Source organism: Oncorhynchus kisutch, linkage group LG20 (assembly GCF_002021735.2).
Source record: "Oncorhynchus kisutch isolate 150728-3 linkage group LG20, Okis_V2, whole genome shotgun sequence".
Lineage (NCBI taxonomy): Eukaryota > Metazoa > Chordata > Actinopteri > Salmoniformes > Salmonidae > Oncorhynchus > Oncorhynchus kisutch.
In genome coordinates, this window is record NC_034193.2 from 19,978,643 (window position 1) to 19,998,585 (window position 19,943).

At 44.3% G+C, this 19,943-nt stretch overlaps 1 protein-coding gene across 3 annotated transcripts in view; it reads right to left on the bottom strand.

The window, feature by feature from the left end:
- The window catches only part of LOC109866009 (PH and SEC7 domain-containing protein 1), a 66,078-nt gene that overhangs the window by 21,705 nt on the left and 24,430 nt on the right, over positions 1 to 19,943 (bottom strand). For all 3 annotated transcript variants that reach the window (XM_031799307.1, XM_020454540.2, XM_031799308.1), the window contains one exon: positions 8,516 to 8,559. In XM_031799307.1, the coding sequence (XP_031655167.1) occupies positions 8,516 to 8,559 (44 nt within the window). The remainder of the gene's footprint in view (positions 1 to 8,515; positions 8,560 to 19,943) is intronic.

A 19,943-nucleotide genomic window follows, 5' to 3' on the forward strand; every position in this document is an offset into this window, starting at 1 on the left:
CCTCCAAAACCGCCATAAAAAAGCCAGACTACAGTTTGCAACTGCACATGGGGACAAAGATGGTACTTTTTGGAGAAATGTCCTCTGGTCTGATGAAACAAAAATATAACTGTTTGGCCATAATGACCATCGTTATGTTTGGAGGAAAAAGGGGGATGCTTGCAAGCCGAAGAACACCATCCCAACCGTGAAGCACAGGGATGGCAGCATCATGTTGTGGGGGTGCCTTGCTGCAGGAGGGACTGGTGCACCTCACAAAATAGATGGCATCATGAGGAAAGGAAATTATGTGGATATATTGAAGCAACATCTCAAGACATCAGTCAGGAACTTAAAGCTTGGTCACAAATGGGTCTTCCAAATGGACAATGACTCCAAGCATACTTCCAAAGTTGTGGCAAAATGGCTTAAGGACAACAAAGTCAAGGTATTGGAGTGGCCATCACAAAGCCCCGACCTCAATCCTAGAGAAAATGTGTGGGCAGAACTGAAAAAGTGTGTGCGAGCAAGGAGGCCTACAAACCTGACTCCGTTACACCAGCTCTGTCAGGAGGAATGGGCCAAAATTCACCCAACTTATTGTGGGAAGCTTGTGGAAGGCTACCCAAAATGTTTGCTCCAAGTTAAACAATTTAAAGGCAATGCTACAAAATACTAATTGAGTGTATGTAAACTTCTGACCCACTGGGAATGTGATGAAAGAAGTAAAAGCTGAAATAAATCATTCTCTCTCCTATTATTCTGACATTTCACATTCTTAAAATAAAGTGGTCATCTTAACTGACCTAATACAGGGAATTTTTACTAGGAGTAAATGTCAGGAATTGTGAAAAACTGAGTTTAAATGTACAAACTCCTTCTTCACTGGTTATATTGTGCTTTTTGTCATCTACCAAAAACACTGAAGTGAATTTTGTGGTCATAGCCTTGGTTATATAACATTTATACAAAGCACAATTCTACCTAGGGGGAACCTGAGTGAAGGACAGTGTTTCTTGTTCTTCAAAGCCTTAATTCAGTGTCTTTCCCATTCCCTCTCTCCTTCCCTCCTCTCGACCATGTCGTTGTGATGCCCTCCTGGTCTCCAGAGAACCACTCTCCTAGATCAAAACACACTGCAGTAGAAGAGCGACACGATCCATCGCGTGGCGGCCTTGAGGTGAAAAACGAGGGCATTCCGTTTCACTAGGGACTTCCTATTTTTGAGACTAATTTCAGACTTGTCACTTTTTTTTTCAGTTTTGTTTTTCCCCATTGATCAAGAGAGGAACTGCTCCAGAACTGTGAAAAGTCATACTTTTCCCAAATGTGTAACTACCTCAAACAAAACAAACAAATGGGCTACAATTGATGTGTTATTACAGAACTAGAAAATGTCAGTGTGTATTAGTGCACGATGAAAATATAACTGTATCTTAGTATACAGTTGAGTGTAATTCTTTTACCAATGGAGGCTGGTGGAGGAAGGGTGGGTTATTGTAGTGGTTCAAATGTAATGATTGGAAAATGATCAAACACATGGTTTCCATTCCATTTGGTTTTCATGTGTTTGATGCCATTCCATGTGTTCCCTAACCATAATCCCTAACCTAACTTTATCTATAACCCTTTACTTTACTAACCCTACTCTTAACCATTTAAAATGTCAACTTCAATGAGATAGGGACGTCCCAAGGATCCCGGATAGCACGCTTTTTGAGGCAGGTTCAAATGATGATCACTCAAAATGAAGATACTGTACTTAGTATAAGCCATGTACACCACATGTCCCTTTACTGATATGATAATCCTACAACCATGGTTGGGGTGTTGTTAACATATTTTTACATGTGGGATAATCTGGACCTGAGGCAGCAGTTAAGAGGATGACTCATGTTAAAAGCTAAACCTTTCTTATAATGTTTCCCAACACTAGTCAGTAAATCCATCCGAAATCAATCAAACCCAGTTTAAAACGAGGACTACACTTGTTACTTCACCATGTGTAAAAGTTCACATTTAAAATAGACATGCAAACCACCATCAAAATGGCTTCTCTTGTAACCCTTTAAGAGTATGAAATGAGTAACCAGTCGTATATAACAACAGTTATCTCTACATGAGAGAGAGCATGATGGATAGCTAGTGAGAGCTGATGAGCATGTGTCTCAGAGTTCTAGCCTGTTGCCTGGTAACTGCTGGTCTGTGTGAATCCCTCTCTACACTGAGTCAAAATAAAAGGGAGAGAAAGAGGGAGAGAGAGAGAGAAAGAGAGAGAGAGAGAGAGAGAGAGCGTGGAGATGGACGGAAATGAGGGAGCGAGGGAGCTAAAGAGAGGAGAGAAAACAAAAGCCTAGAAAGACAAAGCTGAGATGAGCCATGTCCAATCAATTGAATTTACCACAGATGGACTCCAATCAAGTTGTAGAAACATCAAGGATGATCATTGGAAACAGGATACACCTGAGCTCAATTTCGAGTCTCATAGCAAAGAGTCTGAATACTTATGTAAAAAAGGTATTTCTGTTTTTGTATTTGTAATACATTTGCAAAAATGTAAAATGGGGTATTGTATGTAGATTGATGAGGAAAACATTTTATTTCATACATTTTAGAATAAGGCTGTAACGTGAATGCTTTCCGAATGCAATATATATTGAACAAGAAAATGAACACAACATACAACAATTTCAATGATTTTACTGAATTACAGCTCATATAAGGAAATCAGTCATTTGAGGAGCCATAATAAAGAGGAGAGGAGAGGGGGATGGGGTTGTGGTGCGGAGGAGGAAGAGAGGGAACAGGTTGATTAGGTGTAGGTTTATTTGAACATCTTGCAGAAACATACGTACATCAAATATGATGTCATAACATAAAACACAAGTTTCCAAATAACACAGTGGCCATGATTCTTCAATGGAAGAAGTTTGGAACCACCAAGACTCTTCCTAGAGCTGGCCGCCCGGCTAAACTGAGCAATCGAGGTAGAAGGGCCTTGATCAGGGAGGTGACCAAAAACTCTGATAGAGCTCCAGAGTTCCTCTATGGAGATGGGAGAACCTTCCAGAAGGACAACCATCTCTGCAGCACTCCACCAATCAGGCCTTTATGGTAGAACAGCCAGACGGAAGCCACTCCTCAGTAAAGGGCACATGACAGCCCACTTTTTCCAAAAGGAACCTAAAGGACTCAGACCATGAGAAACAAGATTCTCTGGTCTGATGAAACCAAGGTTGAACTGTTCAGCCTGAATACCAAGTGTCACGTCTGCAAAAAACCTGGCACAATCCCTACGGTGAAGCATGGTGGTGGCAGCATCATGCTATGGGGAGTTATTTCAGCGGCAGGGACAGGGAGACTAGTCAGGAAAGAAGGAAAGATGAACGGAGCAAAGTACAGAGAGATCCTTGATGAAAACCTGCTTCACACTAACAAAATGTGGAAAAGGTCAAGGGGTAATACTTTCTAGTTTTTGCTATGACATGCACTGTCAACTGTTTGACCTTATATAGACGGGTGTGTGCCTTTCCAAACCACGTCCAATTAATTGAATTTACCACAGGTGGACTCCAATCAAGTTGTAGAAACATCTTAAGGATGATCAATGGAAACAGGATGCACCTGAGCTCAATTTCGAGTCTCATAGCAAAGGGTCTGAATACTTCTGTAAAAAAGGTATTTCTGTTTTTGTATTTGTAATACATTTGCAAAAATGTTTTAAAAAACTGTTTTTATTTAGTCTTTATGGGGTATTGTATGTAGATTGATGAGGAAAACATTTTATTTCATACATTTTAGAATAAGGCTGTAACGTAACAACATGTTTAAAAAGGGAAAGGGTCTGAATACTTTTCGAATGCACTGTATACTAAACAAAAATCTAAACGCAACATGTAAAGTGTTGGTCCCATATTTCTATAAAAATAAAAGATCAGAAATGTTCCATTTGCACAAAAAGCTTATTTCTCTCATATTTTCTGTACAAATTTGATTACATCCCTGATAGTGAGTATTTCTTCTTTGCCAAGATAATCCATCCACCTGACAGGTGTGGCATATCAAGAAGCTGATTAAACAGCATGATCATTACACAGGTGCAACTTGTGCTGGGGGAAATAAAAGGCCCCATAAAATGTGCAGTTTTGTCACACAACACAATGCCATAGATGTCTCAAGTTTTGAGGGAGCGTGCAATTGGTATGCTGACCGCAGGAATGTCCACCAGAGCTGTTGCCAGATAATTAACTGTTAATTTCTCTACCATAAGATGCCTCCAAGGTCGTTTTAGAGAATTTGGCAGTACGTCCAACCAGCCTCAAAACCATGCCAGCCCAGGACCTCCACATCCGACTTTACCTGCAGGATCGTCTGAGACCAGCCACCCAGACAGCTGATGAAACTAAGGAGTATTTCTATCTGTGATTGGCTGGTCCTGGCTCCCCAGTGGGTGGGCTGTGCCTCTGCCCAGTCATGTGCAGTCCATAGATTAGGGGCTAATGAGTTCATTTCAATTGACTGACTGACTGACTGACTATGACTGACTATATGAACTGTAATTCAGTAAAACTTTTGAAATTTTTGCATGTTGCGTTTATATTTTTGTTCAGTATACAGTATTTATAATAACGTATAAAAAAACACTTTTGTTTTTGTTGCTGGACATAAGACTGTAACATCACCAGGAAATCAGCTCAAAGTTATTTTAATTTCTGAAATCTGTTCCCAAGTATCCCCACGCATAGATAGAGAGGCATATGTGATCATGTCCCAATATAATCAAGGTTTGAAATGATTCTGTTTTTGTCAAATACTATACTGTATGTGTTTGGGATTCTTGCGGTCAATTTGCAGTGTACCAAATATATATATCTGGCCCCCCGACCATCCGCTCAAGGAACAATTGGTCCACGGCTAAATGTAATTGGGGACCTCTACGATAGAGTATTGCCTTAAACTCCTTAGATTATGCGGCCTCTGTTTAGGGTAGAAACTAGTGCAGAGGATTTGTGTGGCCATGCAGGAGTCCTTTGAAGGTCTTGACTGTAGGTTCATCATGCCTGCTCTCCAGAGATGGGAGTGAGTTGCAGGGAGTGCCAATGACGCAGCAGATCCATCTCTGAATGCCTTCTAAGTCCTTCGAGAGACACTTTGGAAGGCCAGGCCACACTGGCGAGGCATACTCCATGATGGGGACGGATGAAGGTCAAGTATATCTGCAGTAGGACTTCAGTTGGGAGGCCAGCTTGTCTTGCTTCGCTTAGGTAGTAGATCCTGGGTTGAAGCTTTTTTTTTTTGGATATACCGGACATGCTCGTCCCAGTACAGGTCAGCTGACACCATCACACCTATCAGTCAGAAAAACTGCAAACGCTCAACTGTGAGGCAGTTTACAGCAACCGCGGGTGGAAAAGCCTTGTCAGCCAGCAGCCCTTCTGAAGCTGATGAGCATATCCTTAGTTTTCTTTTCGTTCACATACAGGCAGTTGGTTTTTCCCCACTCAGCCACTGCATTGACGGCGGCTTGTGTTTGGCCAGGTAGATCGCCAGGAAACAATTCTATGAGTGTGAGGTCATCAGCACACTTGACAGGATGGATTCTGATTGGAAGGCTGGAGTCTAGGGTGTTCATGCATAGCACAAACAGTAGGGGAGAGAGCACACCACCCTGGGGAACTCCAGCTGGGACTGGCTGTGAGTTGGAATGGTATGTTCCCCACCTCACCATCTGCTTGCGGTTATCCAGGTAGCTCTTGAGGTCTGAGGCTGGGGATGTGTGAAGACATTGCTGCACAGCAAGCTAACGGTAACATGCACTTTTTATACAAAAGTTTGTGAACACCCCTTCAAATGAGTGGATTTGGCTATTTCAGCCACACCCGTTGCTGAGAGGTGTATATAATCGAGCACACAGCCATGCAATCTCCATAGACAAACATTGTTAGTAGAATGGCCCATACCGAAGAGCACAGTGACTTTCAACGTGGCACGTCATAGGATCCCACCTTTCCAACAAGTCAGTTCATCAAATGTCTGTCCTGGCAGATCTTCCCCGGTCAACTGTAAGTGCTGTTAATGTTAAGTGGAAATATCTAGGAGCAACAACGGCTCAGCCGCCACACAACGAACAGGACCTGAAACGCGTAGCGCGTAAAAATCGTCTGTCCTCACTACCGAGTTCCAACTGCCTCCAACTGCCTCCAACTGCCTCTGGAAGCAACGTCAGCACAAGAACTGTTCGTCGGGAGCTTCAGGAAATGGATTTTCATGGCCGAGCAGCTGCACACAAGCCTAAGATCACCATGTGCAATGCCAAACGTCGGCTGGTGTGGTATAAAGCTCATCGCCAATGGACTCTGGAGCAGTGGAAACACATTCTCTGGAGTGATGAATCACGGTTCACCATCTGGCAGTCCGACGGACAAATATGGGTTTTGCGGATACCAGGAGAACGCTATCTGCTCCAATGCATAGTGCTAATTGTAAAGTTTGGTGGAGGAGGAATAATGGTCAGGGGCTGTTTTTCATGGTTCCGGCTAGGCCCCTTAGTTCCAGTGAATGGAAAACTTAACACTACAGCATACAATTACATTCTAGACGATAATGTGCTTCTAACAGTTTGAGGAAGGCCCTTTCCTGTTTCAGCATGACAATGTCCCCGTGCACAAAGCGAGGTCTGTACAGAATTGTTTGTCGAGATCGGTGTAGAAGAAGTTGATTGGGCTACACAGAGCCCTGAACTGAACCCCATCAAACACCTTTGGGATGAATTGGAACAACGACTGCGAGCCAGGCCTAATCGTTCAACATCAGTGCCTGACCTCACTAAAGCTATTGTGGCTGATTGGAAGCAAGTCCCCGCAGCAATGTTCCAACATCTAGTGGAAAGCCTTCCCAGAAGAACGGAGGCTGTTATAGCAGCAAAAGGGGGGACCAACCTCATATTAATGCCCCATGATTTTGGAATGAGATGTTCGACAAGCAGTTGTCCACATACTTTTGGTCATGTAGTGTAACACAATAGTCTTGTCATACCTGTGAGACTTCCCATTAAAACACATATGACACCTGTTACTGACTGTATACAGTTGTGGTCATGTGAAATATGTGTACTGTGAATAGGGCACCTGATGCAGAGCAGAAGTGATCACAATGCCTGACGTAGATTACCGTGATGGCAGAAAGCATTTCAGCCATGATATCCGAATAATCCTTATTGTAACCTAAATCTATGAAAAACATCATCATGCAAGTGAGGTACGTAGCTTTAGGTACATGGTCCCTTATAAACAAATGAATAAATACATCATTGAAACGGGACTGGTATATTGGTATTATTATGATAATGTTGTTCAGATGACTGGTGGTGTCTATTTTGTAATGTCAGTGAAATAGGTTCTTCTTATCTCTTTTTCTAACAGGCGATAGAAGCTAGCAGGAGAGAGACAATGGAAGACAGGATGATTAGAGCCAATAATGGAGGAGAGCAAGATTAGGAGAATAGAAGGAATAATAGAGCAGGTGGGTCTCTCTCTCTCTCTCTCTCTCTCTCTCTCTCTCTCTCTCTCTCTCTCTCTCTCTCTCTCTCTCTCTCTCTCTCTCTCTCTCTCTCTCTCTCTCTCTCTCTCTCTCTCTCTCTCTCTCTCTCTCTCTCTCTCTCTCTCTCTCTCTCTCTCCTCTCTCTCTCTCTCTCTCTCTCTCTCTCTCTCTCTCTCTCTCTCTCTCTCTCTCGATGTGTCTAAAAATGACTAGTCTATCCTCAGCCTCTTGTCCCCAGCATCATGGCCATGTATTTTAATTGGGTGTCTGTTTCTGTGGAGATGTTTGAACTGGATTGCCTCTCTCTCTGTGGATCTGTTCCCAGACCTGTTCCTCTGACCACCTTTCAGTCAGCTGCTCTGGGAGTGCTGCTATTTTGGGAAGTTAGTGGGAGGCTGTGGTCACACCTTTGTACAGGATGCAATGAGGACCCTTTTATTGGAATGATAGGTGTGTGTGTGTGTGTGTGTGTGTGTGTGTCGTCAGAAGTGTGTGATTGTGCTTGCACCGGAACACAGAGGCAAGAGCAGAACGGTCGCTATGTAGCTGTAGCCATGGTGCTGTAACTATGGCAACAAAGCTTGGAAAGCCAGAGACTTAATTGGCATCTCTGAAGCACAGTGAGCTGAGATCCAGAATAGCAACCCTTGACACACAAATGTTTCCATCACAACCTGACAACATGCACGTCATTAATAAGGATGCTATCGAATCAACCAATACTCTTCACTATCCAAACACTATGTGTGTGTATGGATTCTAAGTGAACTGTGTGTGTGTGTGGACTCTGAGTGAAGTATGTTTCTGTGTGTGTGTGTGTGTGTGTGTGTGTGTGTGTGTGTGTGTGTGTGTGTGTGTGTGTGTGTGTGTGTGTGTGTGTGTGTGTGTGTGTGTGTGTGTGTGTGTGTGTGTGTGTGTGTGTGTGTGTCAGAACATACACTTAAATGCACAAATACTGTATATACTGTTGATAACAAGGCATTAAAGTGGAACTCACATTGTCCATTGAAGTTTCTCATTCTTGATTGAGTTGTACAGGGCCTGTGGAAGAAAAATCCATTAGACAATAACGACAAAATAGTACACAGATTCACCTGGGAGAAACAAATGGTTGAATCCATCAATCAATAAACTATTCAGTCAGAAAGCCAGTTAACCAATCAATCATTTGTCTCCTCCTTCCTTTCAAGAATCCTCTTTGGGGCAAACACGACCGTTGACCTAAACTCGTGCACCATTTCTATGTTATATTCTTCAAGAATCAATGGGGAGACATCCTTAATGTTTAAGTCCAAAAATGTATGTAGCAACTGCTGATTGCCCCTTTAAGGGGAGTCTATGGAATAACACAGCAGGCAAAATGGGATTTGAAGAAAAAGGCTGCAGTTTCTGTGTGCACCCTCATTGACAAATACAACAGGCTTTTGGAGTCACCGCGTTTCGCTTCGCTTTCCTATTAATCTCCTGTGACAGCCAAGCCATTCAGACATTCCTATTCAAATCCAGCCCCTTTTAGTGACAATGGGATATGCTAGCGGAATATGATCTACCGTTTAAGCACTGAGGTTCTGTGAAAGGAGTTTCGAGGAAGAGGAGTGCAGAGCTATCAGCCCCTGACGGTGAATTCAGATCAAGGCCCTAGAAGGGACTGACGGACAACTGTGACAGCTGACGTGATGGAGAGGACTCTAGCAGGAAGTACATCATCACCACGTCCCTCCCAGATCCTCTGAAGTCTGGGAAAATATACAATGGTGTTTTCATAAGGAGATGGGACAAATGGCTGTACAAGGTAGTAGGTCTTATCTGCCATTGAAATCAGCTTGAGCTTATTTATTTTCAAATGTTGTATGATTGAGAAACTGATTCTGATGATATTCAATTCGATCGAGTTGATTGACAGTTAGTGTTGGTTTCCACTGACTGTTCTAGACATAATATTGAGGTGTAGTTTCTCAGTCAAACCCATTGAAATGAACAATGTGTTCGATGTAGTGTATCCATTCAAACTAATTTCCTACGTTTCCTATTATACAGGCACTAATTGAAATACGTCTGAATATTCATGAGCAGCCAGACCATTTGGATTTTAGGTTCTGGGCTCAAATGTCCCCTCGCTATGGAGACATACTGTATACAAATCGAGACTCAAACTGTGTTACGAGCTTCATGAATATTAATATTCAGCGCAGATAAGGGCCAACTTCGTGGAAAGCCGCCGTTGGCCCATTTCAAAGTCTAATTTCGATGCACTCTCTTTTGTAGCACAAAAGTCTTCAACATATCAAATCTGGGGGTCAATTTGTGAACCCGAAAGACAGATGGATTGATCTACTGTTGCTAGTATCAACAGCAATTATAGCCATAGTGGCTCATTGAGAAATGTCATTAACTTGAGATTCATGGTCAAGTTTGAGTCAATTATTAGTTTCTACATATAGACGCTCAAATGTCATTGCTTGGAAAGACAACGCCATTGCTTGGAAAGACAGTACCGTGCAGTATCGAAGAGCCCTTACTGCTGCTCGATCATCCTATTGTGAAGGTGAAGGTGGTAAATGACCTTTTAATGGCATCAGACCAAGGCTCTGCATCTGTCCTCGTGCTCCTAGACCTTAGTGCTGCCTTTGATACCATCAATCACCACATTCTTGTGGAGAGATTGGAAACCCAAATTGGTCTACACGGACAAGTTCTGGCCTGGTTTAGATCTTATCTGTCAGAAAGATATCAGTTTGTCTCTGTGAATGGTTTGTCCTCTGACAAATCAACTGTAAATTTCGGTGTTCCTCAAGGTTCCGTTTTAGGACCACTATTGTTTTTACTATATATTTTACCTCTTGGGGATGTCATTCGAAAACATAATGTTAACTTTCACTGCTATGTGGATGACACACAGCTGTACATTTCAATGAAACATGGTGAAGCCCCAAAATTGCCCTCGCTAGAAGCCTGTGTTTCAGACATAAGGAAGTGGATGGCTGCAAACGTTCTACTTTTAAGCTCAGACAAAACAGAGGTGCTTGTTTTAGGTCCCAAGAAACAAAGAGATCTTCTGTTGAATCTGACAATTAATCTTAATGGTTGTACAGTCGTCTCAAATAAAACTGTGAAGGACCTCGGCGTTACTCTGGACCCTGATCTCTCTTTTGACGAACATATCAAGACTGTTTCAAGGACAGCTTTTTTCCATCTACGTAACATTGCAAAAATCAGAAACTTTCTGTCCAAAGATTATGCAGAAATATTTATCCATGCTTTTGTTACTTCTAGGTTAGACTACTCCAATGCTCTACTTTCTGGCTACCCGGATAAAGCACGAAATAAACTTCAGTTAGTGTTAAATACGGCTGCTAGAATCCTGACTAGAACCAAAAAATGTGATCATATTACTCCATGGCTATCCTCCCTACACTGGCTTCCTGTCAAGGCAAGGGCTGATTTCAAGATTTTACTGCTAACTTACAAAGCATTACATAGGCTTGCTCCTACCTATCTCTCTGATTTGGTCCTGCCGTACATACCTACACGTACGCTATGGTCACAAGACGCAGGCCTCCTAATTGTCCCTAGAATTTCTAAGCAAACAGCTGGAGGCAGGGCTTTCTCCTATATAGCTCCATTGTTATGGAATGGTCTGCCTACCCATGTGAGAGACACAAACTCAGTCTCAACCTTTAAGTCTTAACTGAAGACTCATCTCTTCAGTGGGTCATATGATTGAGTGTAGTCTGGCCCAGGAGTGTGAAGGTGAACAGAAAGGCTCTGGAGCAACGAACGGCCCTTGCTGTCTCTGCCTGGCCGGTTCTTGCTGTCTCTGCCTCTTTCCACTGGGATTCTCTGCCTCTAACCCTATTACAGGGACTGAGTCACTGGCTTACTGGTGCTCTTTCATGCAGTCCCTAGCAGGGGTGCGTCACTTGAGTGGGTTGAGTCACTGATGTGATCTTCCTGTCTGGGTTGACGCCCCCCCTTGGGTTGTGCCGTGGCGGAGATCTTTGTGGGCTATACTCGGCATTGTCTCAGGATGGTAGGTTGGTGGTTGAAGATATCCCTCTAGTGGTGTGGGGGCTGTGCTTTTGCAAAGTGGGTGGGGTTATATCCTTCCTGTTTGGCCCTGTCCGGGGGTATCATCGGATGGGGCCACAGTGTCTCCTGACCTCTCCTGTCTCAGCCTCCAGTATTTATGCTGCAGTAGTTTGTGTCGGGGGGCTAGGGTCAGTCTGTTTTATCTGGAGAACTTTTCCTGTCTTATCCGGTGTCCTGTGTGAATTTAAGTGTGCTCTCTCTAATTCTCTCTTTCTCTCTTTCTTTCTCTCTCTCGGAGGACCTGAGCCCTAAGACCATGCCTCAGGACTACCTGGCATGATGACTCCTTGCTGTCCCCAGTCCACCTGGCCGTGCTGCTGCTCCAGTTTCAACTATTCTGCCTGCGGCTATGGAATCCTAACCTGTTCACCGGACGTGTTACCTGTCTCAGACCTATTATTTGACCATGCTGGTCATTTATGAACATTTGAACATCTTGGCCATGTTCTGTTATAATCTCCACCCGGAACAGCCAGAAGAGGACTGGCCACCCCTCATAGCCTGGTTCCTCTCTAGGTTTCTTCATAGGTTTTGGCCTTTCTAGGGAGTTTTCCCTAGCCAACGTTCTTCAACACCTGCATTGCTTGCTGTTTGGGGTTTTAGGCTGGGTTTCTGTACAGCACTTTGAGATATCAGCTGATGTACGAAGGGCTGTATAAATACATTTGATTTGATTTGAAATGTAATTACAAATCCTGTTCATATTTCACTCCGATTGGAAAACCAGGCAAACTGAACCGAAAGCACAACAGTAAACATGAGAGTAAGTCGTATAGCTGAGACATACAGGGGGTCCATAATTATTGGCATTACAGTAGTAGTACATTGGAAGGAGATCAAGCTGAGAGAGACAGATGTTAATATACACGTAACACTGGTCCTGACTGCCAAGGAGTCGGTGGAGGGGAGTCTAACGTAATAGAGGTGTGGGGGTGAGGGGGGGGGGGAGTTCATGTGGGAATAAGTGAGATGTATGGGGAGGCCCTGTCAGAACCATAAGAGTGGGAGAGAGAGGGGGAGGACAGGGTGTAGAGGCGTAATCAGTGTCACTGGGAGCAGTCGGCCTCATTCAGATCAGGATGAATGTTCGTCACCTTCACCTACTCGCTCCGTCAGAGTCCCACGGCACCCGGGCAGCGAATGAGAGTTAGCCTTGAGGGCTGGTGTTACCACTGGTTACTACACACAACATGCGGTAGCCTAGATTACGGAAGGGCCTGTCAGCCTGGTGATCACCCAATCTGCAATCTACTCAACTAACAAATTATTCACAACCCTATAAAAGTCATATATAAATGTATGAATCTGTGGATGTACAAGGTTGCATCGTCTTTTGCTGACAGACAAAAATGTCCCTAAATTACAAACACCTACAGTGCTAGGCATGGCATTTTACAGTATGTTGACATGACAACGATAAACAATGTCATCAGAAATAAGAAATAGCTTGAAACACAACCCCACTTTAACACTTGCAAACACAACAGTTTAACGCAGCAGGTCGTGCTATGTTAGTCGGTGTCTTACCCGGGTGGCACATTGTACCTTCTTCCTCTTGCGGGCCTGCGGGTGGTTCTGTCCGTCTTGGGCCTTGCCCAACAGGTCTGGGAACATAAGGGGCTTGAGGGAGCGCGAGCGGGGCGTACGGGGGTAGCGGAAAGGGTCAATCATCCGGAAGTCTCGGCCATAGCGGACCGCGCACAAGGAGCGCGAGTGCAGGCGCCCCGCTGAGTGCAGGCTGTTCACGCCGATCATGGCCACCCCCCGAGGGTAATGTTACACAGCAGGACTAGATAGGCCAATCAGAAAAGGTACACACTGCACACAGCCAAGCGATGGTTCCAGATACACCCAGATTTCGTATTTCTGTTCAGAGAGCTGTACAGTAGGGCATGGCCAAGAACAAGAGGAAAAAGGTGCCTGTCTGTCTGTCTCAGCAGCTCTTAAGTACAGTGATGAGACTGAGGGCCAAGCAGTTCAGTGACAGTTCATAGAGGGCCGTCTGTTGCAGGAAACAGCGCGTAGCTCCTGTCACTCTCACAGCGTCCCAGAGAGCATCAAACTGTGGTACACACTCTCTCACACACACACACAAACACACTCATTAGGTCATCTGGAATCTGATCCAATAATGGATGATCGGACAGTTCATCTATAGAACATGGTATGGCAATTCCTTCATTGCCACTCAATGTCACACTGACATGTTTTGGATTGAATGTATTCCCAAGCGACACCGTCCACAGGTAGGCGTATCAGGTGATCAGTTAACACTGTTCTTGGATCAGATCCTCATTGAATTGATCCTCCAGGAGGTTTAATAATAGTCCTACCGGTCCTATTGGGAGAAGACAGTAGAATCTCTCAAACTGTTCCCTTGACAGCTGTTGGCTAAGCGGGCCCTCTGTCCCCCTTCTGCCCAGCTTAAACAGTATGCCGGGCTGTGCCTCCGAAAATGGTAATTGGCCAACTTTTGACCAGTGGCGTAACTGTGGGTGACAGATACTTACACACACTCACGTTGACACACACACTCACTCCCGTTGACACACACACTCACTCACGATGACACACACACAGGTGGTGCACAAGACTTGCAGAGGTGTGAAAGGACAGCCAGCATGAAACAGATGGGTGCCAAGGGCGGAAATAAGGAGGTAAAAAGCACAGAGGCTCGCACACGTAGAAACACAAACACACACGTAGAAACGCACACACACGACGTAAACAGTCCACATAGGACTCCTCCCACTTCTCGAGCAGGGATCCCAAATAGCACTCTCGATTGCGTCACTTGCCCCCAAAACACAAACAAAAAGTAATGAAAAAACAGGAGAAGAATAGAAGGAACTGTCTAACTAGACCAACGTCCAGTTAAAAAGAGAAGAGGGGAACAAGATATCGTAGGACTGCCTGGTTCAGTCTACCCAGTAGAGTAAAAGGGGGCTGTTATATCCTGTTGCTCCCAGTGTAAGATGGAAGATGAACACCCCTTTGTCCGTCAACCAGAATGATGGAGGGATGACTACCCCTCTATTTTAGGAGATCAGCGTCCGTCCATCTGTCCGGGTCCCTTGTCGGCATCTACTCCTTCTTTGATCCCTCACTTCTTTTGATCCCTCACTTCTTTTGATCCCTCACTTCTTTTGATCCCTCACTTCTTTGATCCCTCACTTCTTTTATCACCTTCTCCTTGTTCTTCAACGTGCCATCTCTCAATGCTTCTTTTCAACGGTTCCAAATCTCTTCCCATTGTGCCCTCTGGAGGGGGGGGGGGGGGGGTTAGAGAAAAGCTTGTCCTCCTGCTGTTGTCTTTCCCTCCTTGTTTCTCTCTGTCTTTCAGTCGTCTATCTTTTTGTCATCCTCTTCTTGGTTCTGTGTCGGAGAGCTGCCGGAATCGTACTGAGGAGAGAAACCTGACGGCAACTGTGTATGTGCTCTCTTCTCTATATGAGCCCCTCCCTCTATCCCTCTATCCCTCCCTCTCTCTCTCTCTCTCTCTCTCTGTGTCTGCAGCGAATCACAGACTTCCAACTCCCTCCTCCAGTCACACACACACACACACACACACATACTCACGCGTGCAGCACACACACACTCCTGAATATTCTCTGAATGGTGATTAGCATTCGGTGCTTGTCTCCTCAGTCAGGTGGTGGAGAGAGTGGTGGGAATCAGCAGGAAAATGTGTTTATGCACGTGTGTGTGTGTGTGTGTGTGTGTGATATCTTGTGTGTGTTTTTTTCTTCTTCTCTCAAATCAAATGTTATTTGTCACATGCTTCGTAAACAACAGGTGTGGACTAACAGTGAAATGCTTACCTACGGGCCCTTCCTGACAATGCAGAGAGCAACAACTAAACAAGAATCCATAACTTCAACCCGTAGCGAACAAAACATCCCGAAACAAAATGCAGTAGCGCCATTTCTAAAAGCCTATTTGCTCTTCCAGTCAAGGCATTCACCTGCATGAATGATTAGGTTGGAGTTCGAACCGTTCCCCAAGAGCAACCCAGCTACAATCGCACGCCTGAAACCTAAAACCCTATCACCAATGCTAGAAAATAGGATTTGCAGGTAAGGTATGGTCAGGGAAGAAACATGATAGAGGAGAAAATGTAGCCCTGGTCAGCAACCTGGGATGAGAAGATCCATGAAGGAAGAGGACTGGCCTCTTGTCAGATAGAATCGTTGACTTAAAGGGGCAATCTGCAGTTGCTACATTCAGTTTTGGACTTAGAAATGAATGATATACACCCATTGATGTGTGTAGAATATAACTTAGAAATACCTCACGAGCTTAGTTCAACTGTCGCACCCCATCAGAACCCCAAATATAAGCACGGCTTGTAAACAAAGAAAACGTAAACAAACACTATATAGCCTCAAAACGCGGTTAAAACTATCATGTTGATGTCATGGATGGTCAGTCCTTGTGTCCATAGCTGTGTCTATGAATTTGAGAGTGGTTACAGTTCTCAAGCTCCATCGCTCAGCTTTTTACCGAAAACAGGGGGTGGCTTTGTTATTGTTTCAACTGCTGATTGCCACATTAAGAATCAATAAGAGGGACAAGGGAACAGGATTAATCACACGATCTACAGCCATCGGGCTGACAAGAGATATAATGAGGGTGTCACTCACGCAGCTTGTGATTCATCGATATGACCGCAAGACTGAAACCACTCAGGTTTCCACACCGAGAGGCTAGACAATGGAGCTAGATCTATTCTCCGTATGCTAATGAGCAGCGCTCCCCCCAAAAATACCACCGACAAGATAGACTACGGGGAAGTGGGAGGGGCAGAATGGACAGAGAGAACATGGCAACGACTTAGATCCAATGAGATAATGTTTGTCTAACATATATGCATTACACCTGCCAGTGCCTTGTGTGACCTTATCACACAAGCTGAGAGGAGCTGAGAGGAGCTGAGAGGTCCAGTTCAAATGCAGGTTGACGTTTATTGTCCATGAGTCTTGTCCTTGAGGCAGAACTGAGCGATCTCCGCTAGACGGGCCAGCTGCAAAGTCAAAATTGGCTAAAATGTAAAAATTCATGAACATGTAAGGTTAGGGTTAGGCATTAGGGTTAACAGTGTGGTTAAGGTTGTCAGATGTTATGACGTTGTGGCTGTGCCAGCTATTGACCACACTGCAGAGCTGCCTCCAGAACAAGATTAATGACAAAAAGCGCTAACCTGCCACATGTACACTCACACTCTCTCTCTCTCTCTCTCTCTCTCTCTCTCTCTCTCTCTCTCTCTCTCTCTCTCTCTCTCTCTCTCTCTCTCTCTCTCTCTCTCTCTCTCTCTCTCTCTCTCTCTCTCTCTCTCTCTCTCTCTCTCTCTCTCTCTCTCTCTCTCTCTCTCTCTCTCTCTCTCTCTCTCTCTCTCTCTCTCTCTCTCTCTCTCTCTCTCTCTCTCTCTCTCTCTCTCTCATATGTTCACTTGTGAGACAGCTTGGGGAGCGGGTGGGGTGCACTCTACACCCCACGTCTCTGCTAATTTAAGCAGGCAGCTAGCACCAGACATGACCTCTTTCCCTCAGCCCAGACTGAAAGGCTGGCACCCAGCAGCATGGCATAAGATATACTGGCCTGGGTGAATGGCTGCCAGAGCTTTTGGACCACTTGACTTTTTTCTAATTTTGTTAGGTTACAGCCTTATTCTAAAATGGATTAAATAGTCCCCCGTCTCCCCCCTCATCAATCTACACAAAATACCCCATAATGACAAAGCAAAAACAGGTTTTTATACATTTTTGCAAATGTATTAAACATTTAAAACCAAAATCTAAGTACTCAGCCCCTTTACTCAGTACTTTGTTGAAGCACCTTTGGCAGCGTTTACAACCTTGAGTCTTCTTGGGTATGTCGCTACATGCTTGGCACACCTGTATTTGCAGAGTTTTTTCCCATTCCTCTCCAGATTCTCTCAAACTCGGTCAGGTGGGATGGGGAGCGTTGCTGCACAGCTATTTTCAGGTCTCTCCAGAGATGTTCAATCAGGTTCAAATCCGGGCTGAGGCTGAGCCACTCAAGGACATTAAGAGACTTGTCCCGATGCCACTCCTGCGTTGTTTTGGCTGTGTGCTTAGCTGTGTCATTGTCCTGTTGGAAGGTGAACCTTCGCCCCAGTCTGAGGTCCTGAGCACCCTGGAGTAGGTTTTCATCAAGGATCTCTCTGTACTTTACTCCGTTCATCTTTGCCTCGATCCTGACTTGTCTCCCAGTCCCTGCCACTGAAAAACATCCCACAGCACAATGCTGCCACCACCCACAGCATGATGATGTCACCACCATTGTTCACCGTAGGGAAGGGTACCAAAACATTTCTGCAGCATTGAAGGTCCCCAAGAGGGCAAGATTACAGTAGATACCTGGCCCTGCTAGCCTTTGACCTCTGCACAGTGACACACTGGCTTGGGCTAACAGCCAACAAATTAAAAATAGGGGTTTTTAAGGGGTTTGGGCTCAAGGTGAAAATCTCAACTATGTGCTGCACAAGGCCCCCAAATCCTAATCCTTTCCAATAATTGGTGATGGGAAAGTTCTGGCTGTCTAGTTACATAATTGAACACTGAATCCTTTGGGTGGTTGACTATGACTAGTCTACAAACATCTCTCTGTGTGACATACACTAACGGTCAAAAGTTTTAGAACACTGATTCATTCAAGGGTTTTTCTTTATTTTTACAATTTTCTACATTGTAGAATAATAGTGAATACATCAAAACTACAAAATAAATCATATGGACTCATGTAGTAACCAAAAATGTGTTAAATAAATCTAAATCAATTTTATATTTGAGATTCTTCAAAGTAGCCATCCTTTGCCTTGATGACAGATTTGCAACCTCTTGGCATTCTCTCAACCAGCTTCACCTGGAATGCTTTTCCAACAGTTTTGAGGGAGTTCCCACATATGCTGAGCACTTGTTCACTCTGCGGTCCGACTGGACCCAAACCATCTCAATTTGGTTGAGGTCAGGGGACCTTGGAGGCCAGGTCATTGGATGCAGCACTCCATCACTCTCCATCTTGGTAAAATAGCCCTTACACAGCCGGGAGGTGTGTTGGGTCATTGTCCTGATGAAAAACAAATCATAGTCCCACTAAGACCAAACCAGATGGGATGGCGTATCGCTGCAGAATGTTGTGGTAGCCATGCTGGTCAAGTGTGCCTTGAATTCAAAATAAATCACAGACAGTGTCACCAGCAAAGCACCCCCACACCACCACACCTCCTCTTCCATGATTTGTGGTGGGAAATACACATGCAGAGATCATCCGTTCACCTACTCTGCGTCTCACAAAGAAACAGTGGTTGGAACCAAAAATCTCAAATTTGGACTCCAGACCAAAATACACATTTCCACCGGTCTAATGTCCATTTCTCATGTTTCTTGACCCGAGCAAGTCTCTTCTGCTTATTGATGTCCTTTAGTAGTGGTTTCTTTGCAGCAATCCGACCATGAAGGCCTGATTCACACAGTCTCCTCTGATCAGTTGATGTTGAGATGTGTCTGTAAAGCATTTATTTGGGCTGCAATTTCTGAGGCTGGTAACTCTAATGAACTTATCCTCTGCAGCAGAGGTAACTTTGGGTCTTCCATTCCTGTGACGGTCCTCATGAGAGCCAGTTTCATCATATCGCTTGATGGTTTTGCGACTGCACTTGAAGAAACGTTCCAAGTTCCGTATTGACTGACCTTCATATCTTAAAGGAATGATGGACTGTTGTTTCTCTTTGCATATTTGAGCTGTTCTTGCCATAATATCGACTTGGTCTTTTACCAAATAGGGCTATGTTCTGTATACCCCCCTACCTTGTCACAACACAACTGATTGGCTCAAACGCATTAAAGAAAGAAATTCCATAAATCCCACACCTGTTAATTGATGGGTGAGAGAATGCAAAGAGTGTGCAAAGCTGTCATCAAGGTGGCTATTTGAAGAATCTCAAATATAAAATATATTTTGATTTATTTAACCCTTTTTTGGTTACTACATGATTCCATATGTGCTATTTCATAGTGTTGAGGCCTTCACTTTTATTCTACAATGTAGAAAATAGTCCAAATAAAGAACAGCCCTTGAATGAGGAGGTGTTCTAAACCTTTTGACCGGTAGTGTATTTCTGCTGAGCGATAGCATGTGGGACTAGGGGACAGGACAGTGGCCCCTAGCGCACATCTGGATAGTTTATAGTGTCCTTGGTATCAATTGGGTACACCCAGGCACAGACTAATAGATGTATAAATAGCTTGATAGAGTGTGTGCGCTACCAGAAGCACACGTACACATGTTACAGTAATATGATCTACTAGAAGCAG